At 47.3% G+C, this 17,417-nt stretch overlaps 1 protein-coding gene across 2 annotated transcripts; it reads left to right on the top strand.

The window, feature by feature from the left end:
- Nucleotides 1–217: 217 nt before the first annotated feature.
- BCL2L10 (BCL2 like 10) lies at nucleotides 218–12,990 on the top strand (the record flags this gene model as incomplete). 2 transcript variants are annotated; one of them, XM_081337346.1, is made up of 2 exons in its annotated part: nucleotides 218–1,348; nucleotides 12,973–12,990. In XM_081337346.1, 2 exons carry the CDS (start codon nucleotides 218–220, stop codon nucleotides 12,982–12,984), a joined length of 1,143 nt encoding a protein of 380 aa, XP_081193472.1. In that variant the 3' UTR covers nucleotides 12,985–12,990. The 2 variants fall into 2 exon arrangements, with proteins under 2 accessions (XP_081193472.1, XP_081193471.1); XM_081337345.1 differs by lacking the exon at nucleotides 12,973–12,990 and adding an exon at nucleotides 10,000–11,212.
- Nucleotides 12,991–17,417: the final 4,427 nt, after the last annotated feature.

Genomic DNA, 17,417 nt, shown 5'->3' with positions numbered 1-17,417 from the left:
AAACTTAAGATTGCATTATATTTTAAACTAAAAAAAAAAATAACCCAGAAACCCAGACAGGGATAGAACGAAAGAGAGAGAGAGAGAAGAAAGAAGGAAAGGAAATGGGAGAGGAAAGGGAGGGAGGGAGGAAGGAAGGAAGAAAGGGGGAGAGAAAGGAAAGGAGGAAGAAAGAGGAAAGAAGGGGGAAGGGAGGGAGAAGAAAGAAGGAAAGGAAATGGGAGAGGAAAGGGAGGGAGGGAGGAAGGAAGGAAGAAAGGGGGAGAGAAAGGAAAGGAGGAAGAAAGAGGAAAGAAGGGGGAAGGGAGGGAGAAGAAAGAAGGAAAGGAAATGGGAGAGGAAAGGGAGGGAGGGAGGAAGGAAGGAAGAAGGGGAGAGAAAGGAAAGGAGGAAGAAAGAGGAAAGAAGGGAGGGAGAAGAAAGAAGGAAAGGAAAGGAGAGGAAAAAGGGAGGGAGCAAGAAAGAGAGAAGGGAAAGAAGGAGGGAGAGAGAAGAAAGAAAGAAGGAAAGAAAAAAAAAAGAGATCTGGCTTGGGAAGAGAAAAGAAAAAAAAACCCGCAGCGCAAGCGGGCTGCAGAGCGCGCGTGAGAACGCAGCCAAGCGCGTGGGCTGCTTCCCCCCCTCCGACCCCCCATCCCCGCTTTCCGGGGCGGCCCTTCCAACAGCCGCGTCCCCCCCCCGCCTCCCGCTGCAGTTCCCCCCTCCTCCGGCGAGAGGCGGCGAGGCACTGCAGCGCCCGGCCGGGGAGGCGGAGCCGCCGAAGCCGGCCGACACGTGGGCAAACGGGGGCGGAGGCGGCTTCTTAGGCAGCGGCGGGCGCCGGTACTGGGCCTTGTTGGTCGCCGCCGCCGCCTCGCCCGCCGCCCGCTTCTCCGCCGCCGCCCCGAAGCGCTCGCCGCCGCCGCCGCCGGCCGGGAGGCGGGCAGGAGAGGAGGGGGCCATGCCGGGCGCGCTGCGGGAGGAGACGGCGCAGCTGCTGGGCGACTACCTGCAGCACCGGCTGGGGGCCGCGGCGTCGCCCCCGCCGAGCCGCACGGCCGAGACGCTGCGCCGGGTGGCGGACGAGCTGGAGAGCCGCGAGCGCCTTTTCTTCCGCAACGCCTGCAGCGCCGCCGCCCTGCCGGAGCCGGGCGAGGCGGCCGCCTTGCTGGGCCGGGTGGCGGCGCAGATGGAAGCCGAGGGCGGCCTGAACTGGGGCCGGGTGGTGGCGCTGGTCGTGTTCGCCGGCAACCTGGCGGCGGCGCTGGCCGAGCGGGGGGCTCCGGACCACAGCGGCGCGCTGGTCGAGGCGCTGGCCGCCTACCTGGCCGAGGAGCGGCGGGACTGGCTGGAGGCGCACGGCGGCTGGGTAAGCGCGGCCTCCGCACCGCCAACCGGCTCGGGCCGGGGGCTGCACCTCTGCAACCCACCCACCCACCCACCCACCCACCCAGGCAGGCGCCTGCCTGGCCGAGCGGCTTCCGCGGCTGCCCAGCCCCGCTCCCGGCTTGCTTGCTTGCTTGCTTGCCTGCCTGCGCCGGCGGTGGGCAGCCCCGGCTTCCGATGCCTTTCTCTGCCCCGCCGGAGCTGCGGCGGCCGCCCCCTCCTCCTCCTCCTCCGCCCGCCGCCCCCTCCCCGAGTCTGGCTGCAGCGGCGCGGCGCTTGCCGGATGACCTTGGCGCAGAGGCTCCGCCGGCTGCTTCGGAGGCGCGCTGGGTCGCCGGCCGCGGAGGCTCCCCGCCCGGCGCTGTGCTGAGCTGGCGCCCCCCCCTCCTCCTCCTCCTCCTCCTCCTCGCCACAGCCCCCTCCCTCCCTCCCCAGCCCCGATGCGGAGGAAGGGGGGGGGGTCAGAATTGCAGGGGAAGAAGCGGAGGGCGAGGAAGTGGGGGGGAGGGAGGGTTGACTGACGGCTGGTTGCAGCGCGGAGGCCCGGCTGGCTTTTTTTTCCCATATAAGGGAAGCAGCCGCGGACAAACCGTGAGAAGTTGCCTTAGAAAGCGCTTTTCTTGGAATCTGGGATCGGCCTCCCCTCCTTCGTCTCTCTCCGCTCTCCTTCCCTCCCTCCCTCCCTCCTCTGCCTCTTCTTCACCCCCCCCCCCATATAGCTCTCCCCGCGACGGGGCTGCTTTCTTTCCCCATTTTTGCTACAGGCGCCCGCTTTGAGCCGCATTATTTATGCGGCGCACACACTGCAAAAAGTGAGCTTTTTGCCTTCAGGTTGGAGGCTGGGCTGGGGGTTGCGGGGGGGGGGCTGCTTTCCGGGATTGAGCTGTGTCACACACACACACACACACCCGCAGGCTGGCAACTGATGGAGCATCGAGGCCCGCCGCCTGTCCTTGAAGCAGCCTTGCAAAAGGAAATCTGTGAAGGGGGCTTCAGAGGAAGGGGCCCTGGAAAAGCCTGCAGAGTTGCCCCCTCCCCCTTTTGCTCAGTTTACCCCCCCCCCAACCAATTTCTAAAGTCATTAAGTCAGAAGGCCACCCAGATCTGCCTAGAATGTGGAATTAGATCAAGGTTTCTTTGCCTTTTCTCTTGGGGGCGGGATGTCTTTCAGCTTAAGGAAGCCCCCTATCTCTCCCCCCCCCCCCGGCACACCCCACATTTTTGCGCAATTTTGCGCTATTCCGCTATGGCTTTCCCATATTGTGTAAGTCATGTGATTCGTTTGCATCTGGCTTCAGCGCATTCCAGCTGTTGTGGTCTAACTGTTTAGCTTGTGGTCTAATGTGCTGTTGGAAACCAGCCTGCTAAAACCTGGTTAGATCGGAGATAAGAAAACCTGGCTTAATGCAACGAGTGAACCTGGCCTCTGTTGCTTTTTATGGATCTTGTGAACCATCTCTCTGAAATTGGGACTAGCGTGAAGCAGGACAGTTCTCTAGGGCTGGCCAGGTAGAGGCCACACCTGGATATCCTCTCCCAAGTGTAGATTGCTTGCCAACAGACTTCTGCTTTGTCCAGCATTTCACAATATTTACTTTACCGAGGAATAGGTAGGTTTCCTGTGAATCTTAGTTCACAGCCATCTGTTTAGTTTTAGGCTAGTTCAGCCTGACGGGGAAAACAGATGGTATTCTTCAGACTAGGAACCTTGAGATTAGACTCGTGTATCTCATGAAGGAAGGTAGTGATTAACCATAGTTTACCCCCCCCCCCCCAAAAAAAAGCTTCACTGAGCTTGTGTAACATGTTAAACTGTGAAACAATGGTTTACAAGCCCCTGGCTGGATATGCAAATATATTATGGCAAAACTGTGCAAGTCACTTTATGGCTTAGCACACGGTGCATGAATTTGAGCCAGCGTAGAGTTCAATAGAAGGAAGGTGGGTATAATCCCAGAGTTTGGAAGCACGCACCATAGCAACTATGGGTGTGCATGCATTACTGCATCAGATGATTGTAGCTGTGGTGTCCTAGACCTGACCGTTGAACCCAAAGAGCTTTCTCCTCTGCTCGAGGAGGAGACAGGCTCGTATATAATCAACATCCTTGGAAAGAAGTCTGCTTGAAACTGGAGGCGGAATATGCAACTGTTATACCTGATGTAGAATTTGCAGGTCTCCATTTGATTGGCTTTTTTTAACCTAAACTAGATGGCATCTGGAACTCTTTGAGTTCTGTCTAGCAAATAGATTCTTTCTCTAATGGTACTGATGGAAATATAGTTGTTGTTGTTTTTTTTGCCCTGTACGTTGGAGGAATGAAAGCTCTGTTGTTCTGTTTGTTTACGCAGAAGAAAGCGCTCCCTAAGACGTCTACAGATTTTTCTCAGCCAAAATTTTGGGAACAGGGAAAACATTAATGAAGAGCTTCAGTCTGGGTAACAAGTCTGGTTCATCCTCTGGACCAGCTCAAGTTTTAGATACACTGCCAAGAGCTGATTCCTTACCAAAATGCAGTAAAAAATGGAGGACAAGGAAGGAGTAGTAGGAATGTTGCTACTTAGAAGAGGATGTTTGTTTATGTTTGTATCTATGAAGATCAAGATTTATCTTCCTGAATCAAGAAAGGGTATCTCCAAAGCCTTAGGACTGCAGTTGTGTTTCCAATATAGTCTGCTTTTTGAGTTTGGTTGTTTTCTTGCGGGCATTTCATTACCCAGTTAGGTAACATCATCAGCGCTAACCCTTCTAGCACTGATGATGTTACCTATTTGGGGAATCAAACGTCTGCAAGAAAACAACCAGGCTCAGAAAGCTCTCATTTCAACCCTTTATAGCTAATCTACTTTTTTCTCCAAGAGGCAGCCATAAAGGGATCTGTCCCCAGCTTCTGTTTTATTGTGAAACCATTCTCTGCAATAGACTGAGACTAGGCAGATAGAGACTGACCCAAAGTTTCCAAGATAACCACATGATGGTGCATGCCTTGGAGATGGAAAGAAGAAGTGGGGTACTTCCAAGTCAACATCTAGCGTCACTAAGCTCCACCTTCCATTAGCTAATGTCTGCTTGGCTGTCAGGTGCTAGGAATCCACCTCTGCAGAGAGTGATGGATTTTCCATTTCAGATATAGGATTGTGGTGCAATGGCCATTAACGTAGATGGCTTGGAAAGGGGTTGGCCAAGTGCCGGGGTAGGCAACCTTGGCTCTTTTATGACTGGTGGACTTCAACTCCCAGAATTCCTCAGCCAGCATGGCTCAGCTTGGAAACCTCTCACTTTTCCCTCAGCGTGGCTGGCTCAGGAATTCTGGGAGTTGAAGCCCACAAGTCATAAAGCAGCCTAGGACTAGGACTAGGCCAGGGGTAGGCAACCTTGGCTCTTTTATGACTGGTGGACTTCAACTCCCAGAATTCCTCAGCCAGCATAGCTCAGCTTGGAAACCTCTTACTTTTCCCTCAGCGTGGCTGGCTCAGGAATTCTGGGAGTTGAAGTCCACGAGTCCTAAAAGAGCCGAGGTTGCCTACCCCTGGCCAAGTGCACGGAGAAGGCTACTTGTTCCTACTATACTCCAGGCTCAGAGGAGAAAAGCTAATGAGAAACGGGAGGCTTCATACCAGTTCTGCTTCTGAGCTCTCTGAAGATCGTGATTGGCTACCATGGGAGGCCAGTTCCTCCAGTCTAATCCAGTAGAGTTGGACTCGAGTTTCGGCTGGGTTCTCGTGAACTTCCCATGAACCCTGCAGAGCCTGTCAAATCCAACCAAGGAGGTGTCTTCATGTCATCTGTAAGATTTAGAATATATTATTCATAGCAAACTGAGGCAAACGGGAATAGCAGGCAGTTCTGGTAGGTTTTTATGGCTTACCCAGTGAAACTTTTGCTTTGTTCTTTACGGGTGGTAAAGATTGGGTAGTTAGTTGTGTTGCTAAATCTCTCGGTCAAAACTGAGCCAAGAACTACAGTGTAGAAACTCTTCTGAACAACTTGGCTTTTCCCAGCCTAATCATGTCTTTCCATTGGTTACCAAGCCATGGTTTATTCACTTAAGCCACAATTCATCCTGAGCAAAGCTACAGAATCGCTGGCCAGCAGAGTCGGTCAGCTCACACGGTCCATAAGCCAAACTTAAGGTGGTTGTGGCTTAATTGCAGGCTTAGAAGCCAGTTGCTGAGATTCTGACACGGCTGATTCAACAGAAAGCCTCTTAGGAAGTCACAGGCAATTCCAGGAACCTCCTTGTTCTTGCAAACTTTAATTGGACTTTCCCATCCACCTACTTGAAATAGGCTGCGGCCAACAAAAGCCTTTGTTTTCGTCTCTGATATAATCAGAACAAGAGAGGATTTTTTGCATTCTTAAGCGCTTGGCACCTTTCCAGCCCTTGCCAGATAGCTTATGAAGTCTAGCCCATTTTTATATCCTTTCTTGATAAGAAGATTGTTGCAGTGTAGCTAGGAACCCCTTGAGATATTCAGTAACTTGGTTACTGGACAGCTGCCAACAAAATAGCCCTGGCCTTTATTTATTTATTTATTTATTTTTTGGAATGTATGGACTGGCCCATCCCAACCTGTTGGCTAGGCTGGCTCAGGAAGTTGCAGGTTGTCGTTACACACACCTGCAGTTACTGAGAAAGTTATTGCTCATAGCAGAAGAAATGTCCTTGGCTAATCTTTTAGGTCAGCAACAACAAAAGGGACAACTCCTTTTTTTCCCCCCCTTGCATCTGGCCCAGCTGAAGGTTATAGAAACTTCCCTATGTGTATATTACAAGCTTGTTCTCTCCCCCTTACTCTCCAGTGTAGGATTTCTTGCTGCTCTGCAAAATCTAACCCCAGCTATTGTTGAGTGGGTGCGGGTGTAAACCTTTGCCAGGAATGTGAATAATCAACTTCAAAGCAACTATTTCTCACACAGTACTAAGGGTAAAGAATACATAGAAACCTTCATTCAGTTCTCCGTTTTCAAACGGGGCAGGAGAGAGAAAGTAAGTCTATTCAAAACCACCTCTTTTGTGGGCAGTTCTTTCCACCTTCTCCCTCCCCTCCTCCAGACCTTGGCGATCATATTCTGCATTTAACTGGTGCCTACAGGCTTCATCAAAGGTTTAAACTGGACAAAAGTGCATTTTTCTAAATGGTGAAAGGTGAAATAAGATGCTATTCTCCAGGTAGGCCCAAGGATCGTCTTGTGAGGCTAGCCCAGGGGTAGGCAACCTTGGCTCTTTTATCACTGGCTCAGGAATTCTAGGAGGTGAAGTCCACGAGTCATAAAAGAGCCAAGGTTGCCTACCCCTGGGCTAGCCATAAGGCTGCTGGCTGTAAGATCTTTCCCACCTACGTGATTTGAGGATGAGAACATGTGTGTGAATCACATGTCTGGCTACAGATGTCTGGAAGCCCAGCATCATTATTTTTTTTTTAAGGCTGGGACATTTGCCTTGTGTGACTTTTGCATGGGATGGGGGTATGTGGTGCAGTTAAGGATTTTATTGCAAGGAAATCAATAATAATTTCCAGAGAGTTAACTTCTCCAGGGTATCTGAATTCTGCCAGCAACATTTACGGAGCTGCTTTTTCTAGGAGTTGATAACAGGAATCCAACTGTAGAACTCTGATGTCTCCGTTCCAAAAACGAAAACATTTTGGGGGTGGGAGAAGAAACAACAATTTGTGATACAGGGTCCTAGGGAAGATTGTGGGTTTCCTCTTTTGTCCCTTATATGAAGGTGGACATCTTTATCCAGGTTGAGAGACGGGAGTAACCTAGACGATCAGGAGCTTGGAAGGGAACAACTTGAAAGAAATGGCTGAAGGTGTGGGTGATGTTTAGCTTGGTGAAGAAAAACTTGCCAGGAGACAAGAGCAGGTTTCAAAGATGAGAAGGGACACCCTCTAGAAGATGTGGCAGACAATTCCAGAAGATAGATGGAAACAACATCAAGCCCAAAGAAAGTCTGGAATGTCTAGGACAGGGGTAGGCAACCTTGGCTCTTTTATGATTCGTGGACTACAACTCCCAGAATTCTGGGAGTTGAAGTCCACGAGTCATAAAAGAGCCAAGGTTGCCTACCCCTGGTAGGATCTCCTGTCACAGGCAAGGGTTGGACTTGAAAACTTCAAGAACCCTGTTTAAATTACAAGGAAGTTTTGATGGGACATAGGAGAACATCTGAACAGGGAAGAAGATTCATTAATGAACCAGGCTATCTTGGAGAATGGTGAATCTCCTTTGCTGCTGAAGGTTGAAGAGAGGGTGGATGACTATCTGCTGAGGTGGCTACGATAGTGGTTTTCTGCATTAGGGTTAGAAGATTTCCAAACATCTTCCTGTTTGTTATGATCTAATCCTCCCGTGAGTGTGTGGGCCACGAATTAAATAAGATGCTCCATCATTTTATGGAACATAATTACCAGTCATACAACTTTTCATCTCCTGGAACATGAAAAATAGCCATTTGGTGATACCCTTGGCAGGTCTGTGGAGGGCATTTTGCATCCTTGGCCTTCAGATCCAGCACCTTTGCCTTAGATCCACCTTCCCCATCTTAGCACCTGCCAAAAGGGTGGATACTGAGACTAGGAATTCTGGGGATTGTAATCCTTTGCAGCTTTGAACAGTGCTGGGTTGGAGAAAGCTGCCTTAAATAATTAGCGGTCTCCTTGGTGTTGAGGACTGGAAAGAGTAGATGGTCACAGAAGTCCAAATACAGATAGTCCTTGATTTACAGCAGTTCATTTAGTGACTGTTCGAAGCTACAACGGCAGTGAAAAAAAGCGACTTACGGTTGTTTTTCACACCTACGACTGTTGCAGCATCCCCAGGGTCATGTGATCAAAACTCAGATGCTTGGCATCTGGTTCATATTAATGTCGGTTGCAGTGTCCAGGGGTTACGCTTTGCAAAGCCAATGGGGAAGCCAGATTCATTTAACAACCTGGTGACTTACTTAACAACTGCAGTGATTCACATAACAGCTGTGGCAAGAAAGGCCGTGAAATGGTGCAAAACTCACTTAGCAACAGACATTTTGGACTCAGTTGTCATAAGTTGTGGACTATGTGTAGACAACAGACAGACAGACAGACACACACACACACACACACACACACACGAGAGCATGTCTCTGTCTACTTGCTCTTTTTCATCCAGAGCTTGACTCCCAAATGTTGGGGGGGGGGAAAGAAAAGCTCTGCAATCTTTTTTTGGCCTTAATGAATCCCTGCAAGATGGTCATTAAGTGAAACTGATGGAAATGGACGTTCTGTCTCCCTTAATTTCTTTTAGAGCCTCCATTTCCCTTCCCCGCTGCAACCTTCCTGACTGTGTTAACTGCTCTTCCATTAACGCTTCCCTCTTAGCAGAAACCTAAGTGACAGTAATGTAATGGCAAGGTGGGGCTTGGGGGCTTTTCCCCATTTTCGTTTTCAGAAAAGGAGAGAATACCTATTCTATTCTCCACCTTCTTAGTTTGGGGCATTGCCTATTTTTTTTATTATTATTTTTTGCTTCCGGAATTTCTCGGGCACCTTTGCCCCAGGAGTTCTGAATGGCGACTCGTGCCGTTTTGGTGCTCCTGCTCAAAAAATAAAGAGGGCAAGTTGGCAACGTCTGGAAACTCCACACCTGAATGCTAATGATCCCAGCGTCCTTCCTCCCACGGCTGGCCAAATGCATCAGCTGACATCCACCCTCCCGTGCCTCTCCCCTGTTTGCCCAAATTAAAGGGGTAAAGAACAAAGTTCCGAAGGAAATTCAGGGCAGGACCAATTTGCATAGACATCTGTCAGATAGGAGTTCAAACATGGCCATCTGGATTCACGTTCTTGTCCTTCTCGATTATTCTGAATAAAGAGGCAGCCATGCAGCTGCCGGTTCGTTTCTGGCACACAAAACAGGCTAGGAACTGAGCAAGCACACATGCACATCACAATGATGCTTGGTTTTGTGTGAATGGCATACCTTCTTCCTGAGTGGGGTTTGGGCAGCCACATTCTTAATGCGAGCACAATAGCGCGCAATCCTCGCTTGTTGCTTCCCCTCCCCCCTCCCTTGTAGCTGATGGTACAGCCATCCATCCCTCTTGGCAATCCCTCTGCCCCTCTCGTCTTAGTCAAAAAGATGAAAAAAATGCTTCTTCATATTCAGCTACTTTAATGGGTGTTCCCAATCTTGCGCTTGATCTGAGGGAGCAACGACCTGGTGTTTGAAGCATCTGTTACCATCAGCCGTGTTGGTTCCAGATCTACAGCTCTTTGCTTACTTGTCAGCTCAGTTTGGGGGGTGGGAAATATCCCAGACCCCGGCACCTCATAAATTCCCCTTCTAATTTAAGACTGCTTTCTACCTCTCTTGATGTCGTTTCCCACTGAAAGTCTCCTTTGCATCAATATGAGCAGTAGCCCACTTTGTCTCACCCGGGGTCTTCCTTGACCATTGGACCAACTCTCACCATACTTAGCTATCGTGGTGAGATGGGATTCTGGGTACTGAAGTCCAGGACATTGGATGGGTTGACAAATTGCGGGCATCTGCAAATATCTGGCTTACCAAGAAGGTCTTGAAGTGGACGGGGGTTGAGTATTGGATGTACCTGACTCACAACGTTGCTTGCTCTGTCTCCTTTTGTAGGATGGCTTCTACCACTTCTTCAATAAGCATGGCTCGGACGCAGCTGACCAGAACAGCACCATCAGCAATGCTATTATGGCGGCGGCAGGATTTGGCCTGGCTGGATTGGCTTTCCTTTTGGTGGTGCGATAGGAACCCACAACATCCGCGGTGACTTAAGACTGCAGGGAGATAGGACGGGTGGGCTCGTTCCTATGTTAAACTGCTAACATCCCAGCGAAACATCCATTCTATATTTCTACGACGGTCGAAGATAGAAGCCTATATATATAAATATATATTTTTAACTAGAATCGGGGCAAAAATTAGTTGAGCACACACACATCATCACTTCCCGGCACGACAAAATGGTTGGTGAATGCCTCTTTGCGCTCATCCTAAGACTGGGCACCTTCTGGATCTCGGCGTTAGGGCTGTCACCTCGTCACCATTTGTTCCGGGAACCGTGGGGAGTGCTGGGTGTTAACGCTACTTGTTCATGGTGGGCTTGTGATGGAATCAAGTGGAAGACGTGTTTGCCTTTCTTCTTTGTGTGCGTGTGTATGGTGCGGTGGGGAAGGGAGGGGTGGGGAAGGGAGGGGCAGGAGGGATCGTTGCCTTGTGAAATGTGAGCCAGTATTAATAAGAATGAAGAGCTTATTCCTCTTGGGGTGCAATGCAAATCATACGAGGCCACTCGATAACCTAAACTTGCAAGTTCCATGTTGCACAGAGCATTATAGCTTACGTGTTTTTGTTATAATGACATAACTCTTAAGTTACACTACAAGTAGATGTCGAGAATGTTGATACCAAAACAGTCGAGGCTGCAGAACCAGTTCTTAACTGAAGTTGTTTAACTATTAAAAGAAGAAAACCTTTTTAAAATTGGTATATTTGGAAGTCCATTGAAGGCTGGGATTTCTGTGGATTTCCTGTCAAATCCAGAAACTCCATATAACTTAATATATTTTTGAAGTATTTATCATTGTATAATACTGGTAGCTGGTTAACATCTATTTTTGTTAAATTCCATTTTTTTAAAAAAAGAAAAGCTCTCCAGTTGCTTTCTTGGCTGTATCTGTCTTATAACTTGTTTAACAGTTCTAGTTTTGGTAATTGATAGACTCTGTATTGTACAAAATAGTCTTTGAGAAGTGTCCTGTGTCCTTTCCTTTAGCTTGTACAGTTTTAATATGTGAATAAACATAACTGAATATTTTTATTTTAAACAAGTTTACGAGCAGACTTTATATGGAATTTTCTCTCTCTCTGTCTCTCTCTCAAAGGCCCAACACGCCAGGAGCATGGATGTGCCTCCAGGAAAAAGCTGTTCTTGTGCTTTGTTGGTTTTTAATGCTTTTTTTCTCTGCTCAAAGGGGAGATAAATGCTATCACTTCCACGTTTCGGCAATCAGGAGACTTGACGCCATCTTAGTGAATGCAAGACAAATTTCCTGCAAGCGTTTCACATGCTTCTGTCACAATGTGTTTTCTGTCTCACAATGTCATTTGGACATCTTTCCTTCCAGGCCATTGTACAGCGGTCTGGCTGCGGTACGGCAGATGAACACAACATCACAAACATTTGCAGAGGTGGAGAAACAGAAGTTCGGCCTATCTTTAGTGAATCAAGGGCAGATTTTGCAAGGGACATAATCTGATGTGTATAGTTAAATGACAGTGAATTGAAGATTGACACTCCGATGTCTTTTGGTATATATCTTAGTTTGGGAGAAAAGGTGAAAATGTGCAGACACCATTCTCTTTAAAGCTATTACATATTTCCATGGACTTTTGCATTAAATGAGGAGAGAGCTGCTTTAAAGAGTCAGCTCATTAAAGCAGATATAGCTTCTGGCCTGCACAGAAGCTCAAAAGAAGGTGCTGTGAATTCATTTCCAAAGCACTTCTCAGTCCTATTTCTGTTCGATCCACGTTTTAACTTTTTTGCTTTCACTTTTTAATTTGAGATGATGCCTGTCCTCAGGGACCATTATTGGGGATGACAAACTTAGTGAAGAAGTAATGTTTCACTCCTTGATCTCTCCAAGAAATCTTGAAAAGGTCTTCTATTTTGCCTGGAAAGTCTTCTCCGAACGGAGCTGAACTTAATTTAGGACACTGATTTCTGACTGAGCTTTCCTGAACCCTTTTCTACATTGACAAAAAAAAATTAAAAATGAGTCGGTTGGAAAAATAGCAGCTGTGATATTTTCCTTCCCTTGGACACCTGCGTGCATCTGCTTTGCAACTACTGATAGGTTAGGGGTTGATAACTGCCGTTTAATTTGCCACCTGTCTTTTTAAAGTTTAACCTAAAAAGTTGAAATCCAGGATTAACCTTTTCCGCAGGAAGGGATCTGGCCACGTGTCGCTTTTCTCATTTGTGCCAAAATAAAAAAAAAATCCATAGAATTTGTGCCAACCCAGGTTCTCTGCTGAAGGCCTGGTGGCTCAATCCATTGTTCAGAAATGGTTTTTGGAAAGGTGCAGGTTGAAGCCAAATATAATTTGCAGTCTCAGTCTTTGATCCCAGGATTTACTGATTGCCTGCATTTATTCAATGCTGATTTTCAGCCCTCTGAATGGACACAGGATGTTTTGTAGTTTAAACTCCAGAACAGGACAAAGCCAATAGAAAAACCCTTCAGTGCTATGGCCCTTTCTTAAGACCATCTTGCAGCAAACTAGTTCTGCATAAGGGTTAGCGCTTCAGTGGGCTGATAACCCTAAGAATTGGCCTTCCACCTTACCTGTACAGGTGGTGATGTTGACTTGTTAATCATAATCATAATAATAGAGTTGGAAGGGACCGTGGAGGTCATCTAGTCCAACCTGTTGCTCAAGCAGGAAACCCTATCCCATTTCAGACAAATGGCTGTCCAGTCTCTTCTTAAAAACTTCCAATGTTGGAGCATTCACCTCTTCTGGAGGCAGGTTGTTCCACTGGTTAATTGTTCTAACTGTCAGGAAGTTTCTCCTTCGTTCTAGGTTGCTTGGTAAATGGAGGCAGTCCTCCATTGAGGGCCACAAGCGAGCCCAAACTTTCTGTTGCTAAGTGAGGTAGCTGTCAAAGTGAATTTTGCCCCATTTTATAACCTTTCTTGCCATAATTCTTAAGTGAATCTCGTTTGTTAAGCGATTCTGGCTTCCCCATTGACTTGGTTTGTCAAGGTTGCAAAAGATCCCCAGACACTGCAATGGTCATAAATATGAGTCAGTTGCCAAGTGCCCAAATTTCAATCACATGAACCTGGGGATGCTGCAACAGTCGTAAGTCATTTTTTTCAGTGCAGTTGTAATTTTGAACGGTCAGTAAATGAACTCTTGTATGTCGAGACGAACTGCGTAGTACCAGGATGGGGGAAATGGTTCTAGACCAGGGGTAGGCAACCTTGGGTCTTTTATGATTCGTGGACTTCAACTCCCAGAATTCCTGAGCCAGCCATGCTGAAGGGAAAGAGAGGTTTCCAAGCTGAGCCATGCTGGCTCAGGAATTCTGGGAGTTGAAGTCCACGAGTCATAAAAGAGCCAAGGTTGCCTACCCCTGGTCTAGACTCTTTGCCATCCTGTAAATCATTTCTAGTCTGCTTCCATGTCGGTTTGATTAATCATCCAGGAAGATGGGGCATTAACTTGGTTTGTAGCCAACATATTTAAAAATCTAGACATGAACTACAAGCCCAATATATATTTAGGAAAGAAAGCTGTTTTTCAGCTCTAGAAATTGAAAAACATAAACAGCTGGCCTGGGGTTGTGCGTCTGCATTGGCTATACAGGTTCCACGCAACTGCGAAAGTCAAGGTGTACCTAATTTTGTGTTGACTTTCACTGTCCACAGATAGTACAATCAAAAGTGCATAAGGAAGCAATGAAAGGAGCCAAGAACTTTTTGAGCTCTTTCATTTTCTATTTTTATTCCTCTGTAAAGTCCCGGTTTTTTGTTACTGTTTATGGAGGAAGAAATGCAAAGCAAGAATTATCTGGCAACCTGAAGCAGTCGGTTGGCAGATGTGTGTGTGTGTGTGTGTGTGTGTGTGTTTTAATACTGCCTAACAGTTACACACTTTTGAAAAGCAAATGCCCCTTATAGAGTCCCATTTGTTTCCAGCGCAGCTGTGATAGGATAGACAGAGCCAGGATCTGCTGTGTGTAGATGTGATAGGAGGGGTTGTCTCTCCAAGGTGGAAGTCACCCTATGTTCAAGGAAAGTCTTTTTCTTTTGGGCCCTGTCTTTCAGGATTGTAGCCTGTATCAACACCCAGTTCAGGGAGTTCCTCTGTTTAATCTAGCATGACCTTGTGATTATTTCTGAACAGCCAACTCCCAGAGTAAACCTAGATAGAACAGGAATAAGGAACTCCACACCCTTCCCTCCCGGCACAATTTATCTTGTGTTATAACCATACAAATATGTTGGGATGTGCAGTAGCTTCACCGGTAGGACAGACAAGGAAAATTTGCAGTACAAGTCTCCGATGGGAGAGGGGAATTTTGGTAGGCCTGGCCAGTCCAGCTTTGTTGTAGCAAAAAGCAAAGTCGAACGTTTGAGTCCTGAACTGTAGAAGCTTCTTGGATGAGAAGCGAAACGTGTCTTCAAGGAGAAACAAAGTCCAGTTGCCTTATGAGAAAGCACCTTTGGCTTGGATGAATGAGACATTGAGTCCTCTACTAGCCTCATGAGTCTCCCAAAATAATACCAAATTATTTTGCTTTCTTGGCAGGCGTTTTCCCCCCCCCCTTTTAACTAGAGCCCTCGATTATAGATATTTTTGTTTTTAATTCCTTAGAAGGCCTGAAGAGTAAAAGGAGGAGCCTAAGGCCGTTTCTTGGAACATGGCTTGGCAGTAACCCAGTTTCTCGTTGGATTGATTTTTAGTTAGAAACATCCTTTAAAAGAAATTTGGAAATGAATTTTGGGTCATGTTGAGGATCAAATATTTGGAGGGCATCTGGGGTTCAAGAAATGGAGCCATTTCTCATCACCCTAGTCTTTATCCAGGAGACCCATGGTAAGATGCCCCCTGGGGCTCCATGTAAACATTTGGAGGTCTTCCTGCTCAATTTTTATTATTTTATTCCCAAGAGACTGGAACATGAGTTCTACATGGGATCAAGAATAGCGACCCTGTGGATTCTACCTCAACAGATATGGCCAATAGGAAGGTATGGCAAAAGGCATAATTCAACAAGTCATTTCCTTCCCATTTTTTAACTCTTTAGAACACTGTTGGCCTTGTCAAGCTTCCACCAAGAACTTAGGCAAAGTTTATATCTTATCAAACCCACTTAAGCCAGAAATAATTGCTTCCTTCATATGTCATGCTAAGCGATAATACAGGTTGTATGTTCCGGGCTGAGCATGTCATCTGAACGCGGCCTGTAAAGGGCTGCGATATATATCATGGTTTATAACATAGTTTGTTCTATGAATCTGACTTACTTGGGTTAATTCAAGAAATGGCAAGGGATGCTGTGTCAATACAGCTGAAGAATTTTCTCAGTTCCAACTGTTTTAGAGGCTTGAGAAATAATGGAAGTTCCTTGGGACTAGCTTGCTTTCATGCGGGGCTTGTGAACGCTTATTGTTCTAACGTGTTCCTCTTTTCCCATTAGTTAAAAGCGCAAACATTTCCTAGTTGTAAAACTTTCCGCTCCTCCTTTTCACCAATGGCTTGGGAAATCTAGTGGCTTCCCAACAGCTGAGTTCAAACCACTCTCTCAAACACAGAGTTAGCCTGAGTTGTGCACCAGGTTCAGCCCTAAAGCATGGTTTGCAAACCACTGTGTGTTCCCATAAGCTTCTAGGCTAAAATTAAGCCAACATCCAATGTGAGAGTTCTAGGATGCTGTGAGAAGACTTAAAACTTTGCTTCTCCGGGATTCTAGGCTGCATCCTCGACAATCCCCTTTCCGAAGCCTCTGGATGGCATTTGCCGGTGCATTTTTGTGGAAGGAATTGGTTAAACGGTGTGGTTTGGGTAGGTCAAAAGGCAACGTGAAACAAGAACCTCAGCAGGAGCACTCGACCATCTGCTGAGCATTTGATCTCGTGTCCTGTGTGGCATCCCATAATCACCAGTGCCCCATTGTTGCTTTGTGCACTGAGACCCTTTGAACTTGCACAGCCACAGTATTGCTGGGCTAGGCTTTCATTCCCTTTTGGAAACTGAAAGAGCCCTTCGCCAAACTTCACATCCCCCCCAAACCAGCAGCTGAGAGGGTGTCTCTCTCTGTCCTTCTGTTTCTCAGCTGTCAGTTAGTGAAATGTAATCATGGTTGAAAATCCATCCGAGCTTCAGAAAAAGGTAGAGACTTGATCATTATTTCGGCTTTCTAATGAACACAACAGCTGCCAAGGGCTGCCCTGAAGGATTCCAGCTGGTGTCTAGGACAAGGCTTTATTCTGCTGAGCCAGGCTTGCTGGAGGACTTTGGCATCTGATCTGACTTAGGGAACCTCTGTTGGTAGGACATCTCCTTGAATTGTGGGGACCTTGGTGCTCTCTGAGCTTGGTGCTCTGATTGATCTCCTCAAATCTCCTTAAGCGAAGAAGGATCCGTGCCATCATCTCTTCAACACACCAACTGGACTCCTAGGTCCTATTTATTGGGTGGTTGTTGTTTTTTAACATCCCAAACTTGGTGTGACTGCTAAGTCATGAACCCTGGTTGGCAAAATCATGGTGGTTGGGTTCACTCAACATATTAAGCCAATGCCGGAATTAAGACCTTGTGTGATGTAGTATCCAAACAGATGGGAAGAGAGGATGAGCAGTTTTGGGGAAAAGGCGAAGCAGGAGTGTGTGTGGGGGGGGAATTGAAAGGGAAACATCCTTGTTCTAGTTAGTCTTCCAGGAGAACTCTTTGAAGAGGGAACCTGCTCTGTGGAAAGGTAGCTTCAAAAGAGGAGAAAATCTGCAGGCTTCATGGCTACCGAAGGTGGCGCAGTGGTTAGAATGCAGTATTGCAGGCTACTTCTGCTGACTGCTGGCTGCCTGCAGTTCGATTCTCACCGGCTCAAGGCTGAGTCAGCCTTCCATCTTTCCGAGATTGGTAAAATGAAGACCCAGATTGTTGGGGGCAATAAGTGATATTGCTATTGTTATAAATGGTAGCACTGTGGTTAATATTGCAGGATGATTCTGCTCACTGCCAGGAGTTCGATCCTGACTGGCTCAAGGTTGACTCAGCCTTCCATCCTTCCGAGGCTGGACCCAGATTGTTGGGGGCAATTTGCTAATTCTGTAAACCACTTAGAGAGGGCTGTAGAGCACTGTGAAGTGGTATATAAGTCTAAGTGCTATTGCTGTTGCTACTGGTACTGTAGGGCAGGGCACAGCCACCACTTCAGACCACGGATGCTAGGGAGGCAGCAAGCAGCAATAATTTCCAGAATTGTTTTGTATGGATCTGTCCTCCTTGCCTAGCATCCT

The sequence above is a fragment of the Vipera berus genome, assembly GCF_964194415.1.
Source record: "Vipera berus genome assembly, chromosome: 12".
NCBI lineage: Eukaryota > Metazoa > Chordata > Lepidosauria > Squamata > Viperidae > Vipera > Vipera berus.
The sequence above is the reverse complement of the archived record's forward strand: the minus strand, read 5'-3'. Positions and strand labels throughout refer to the sequence as shown.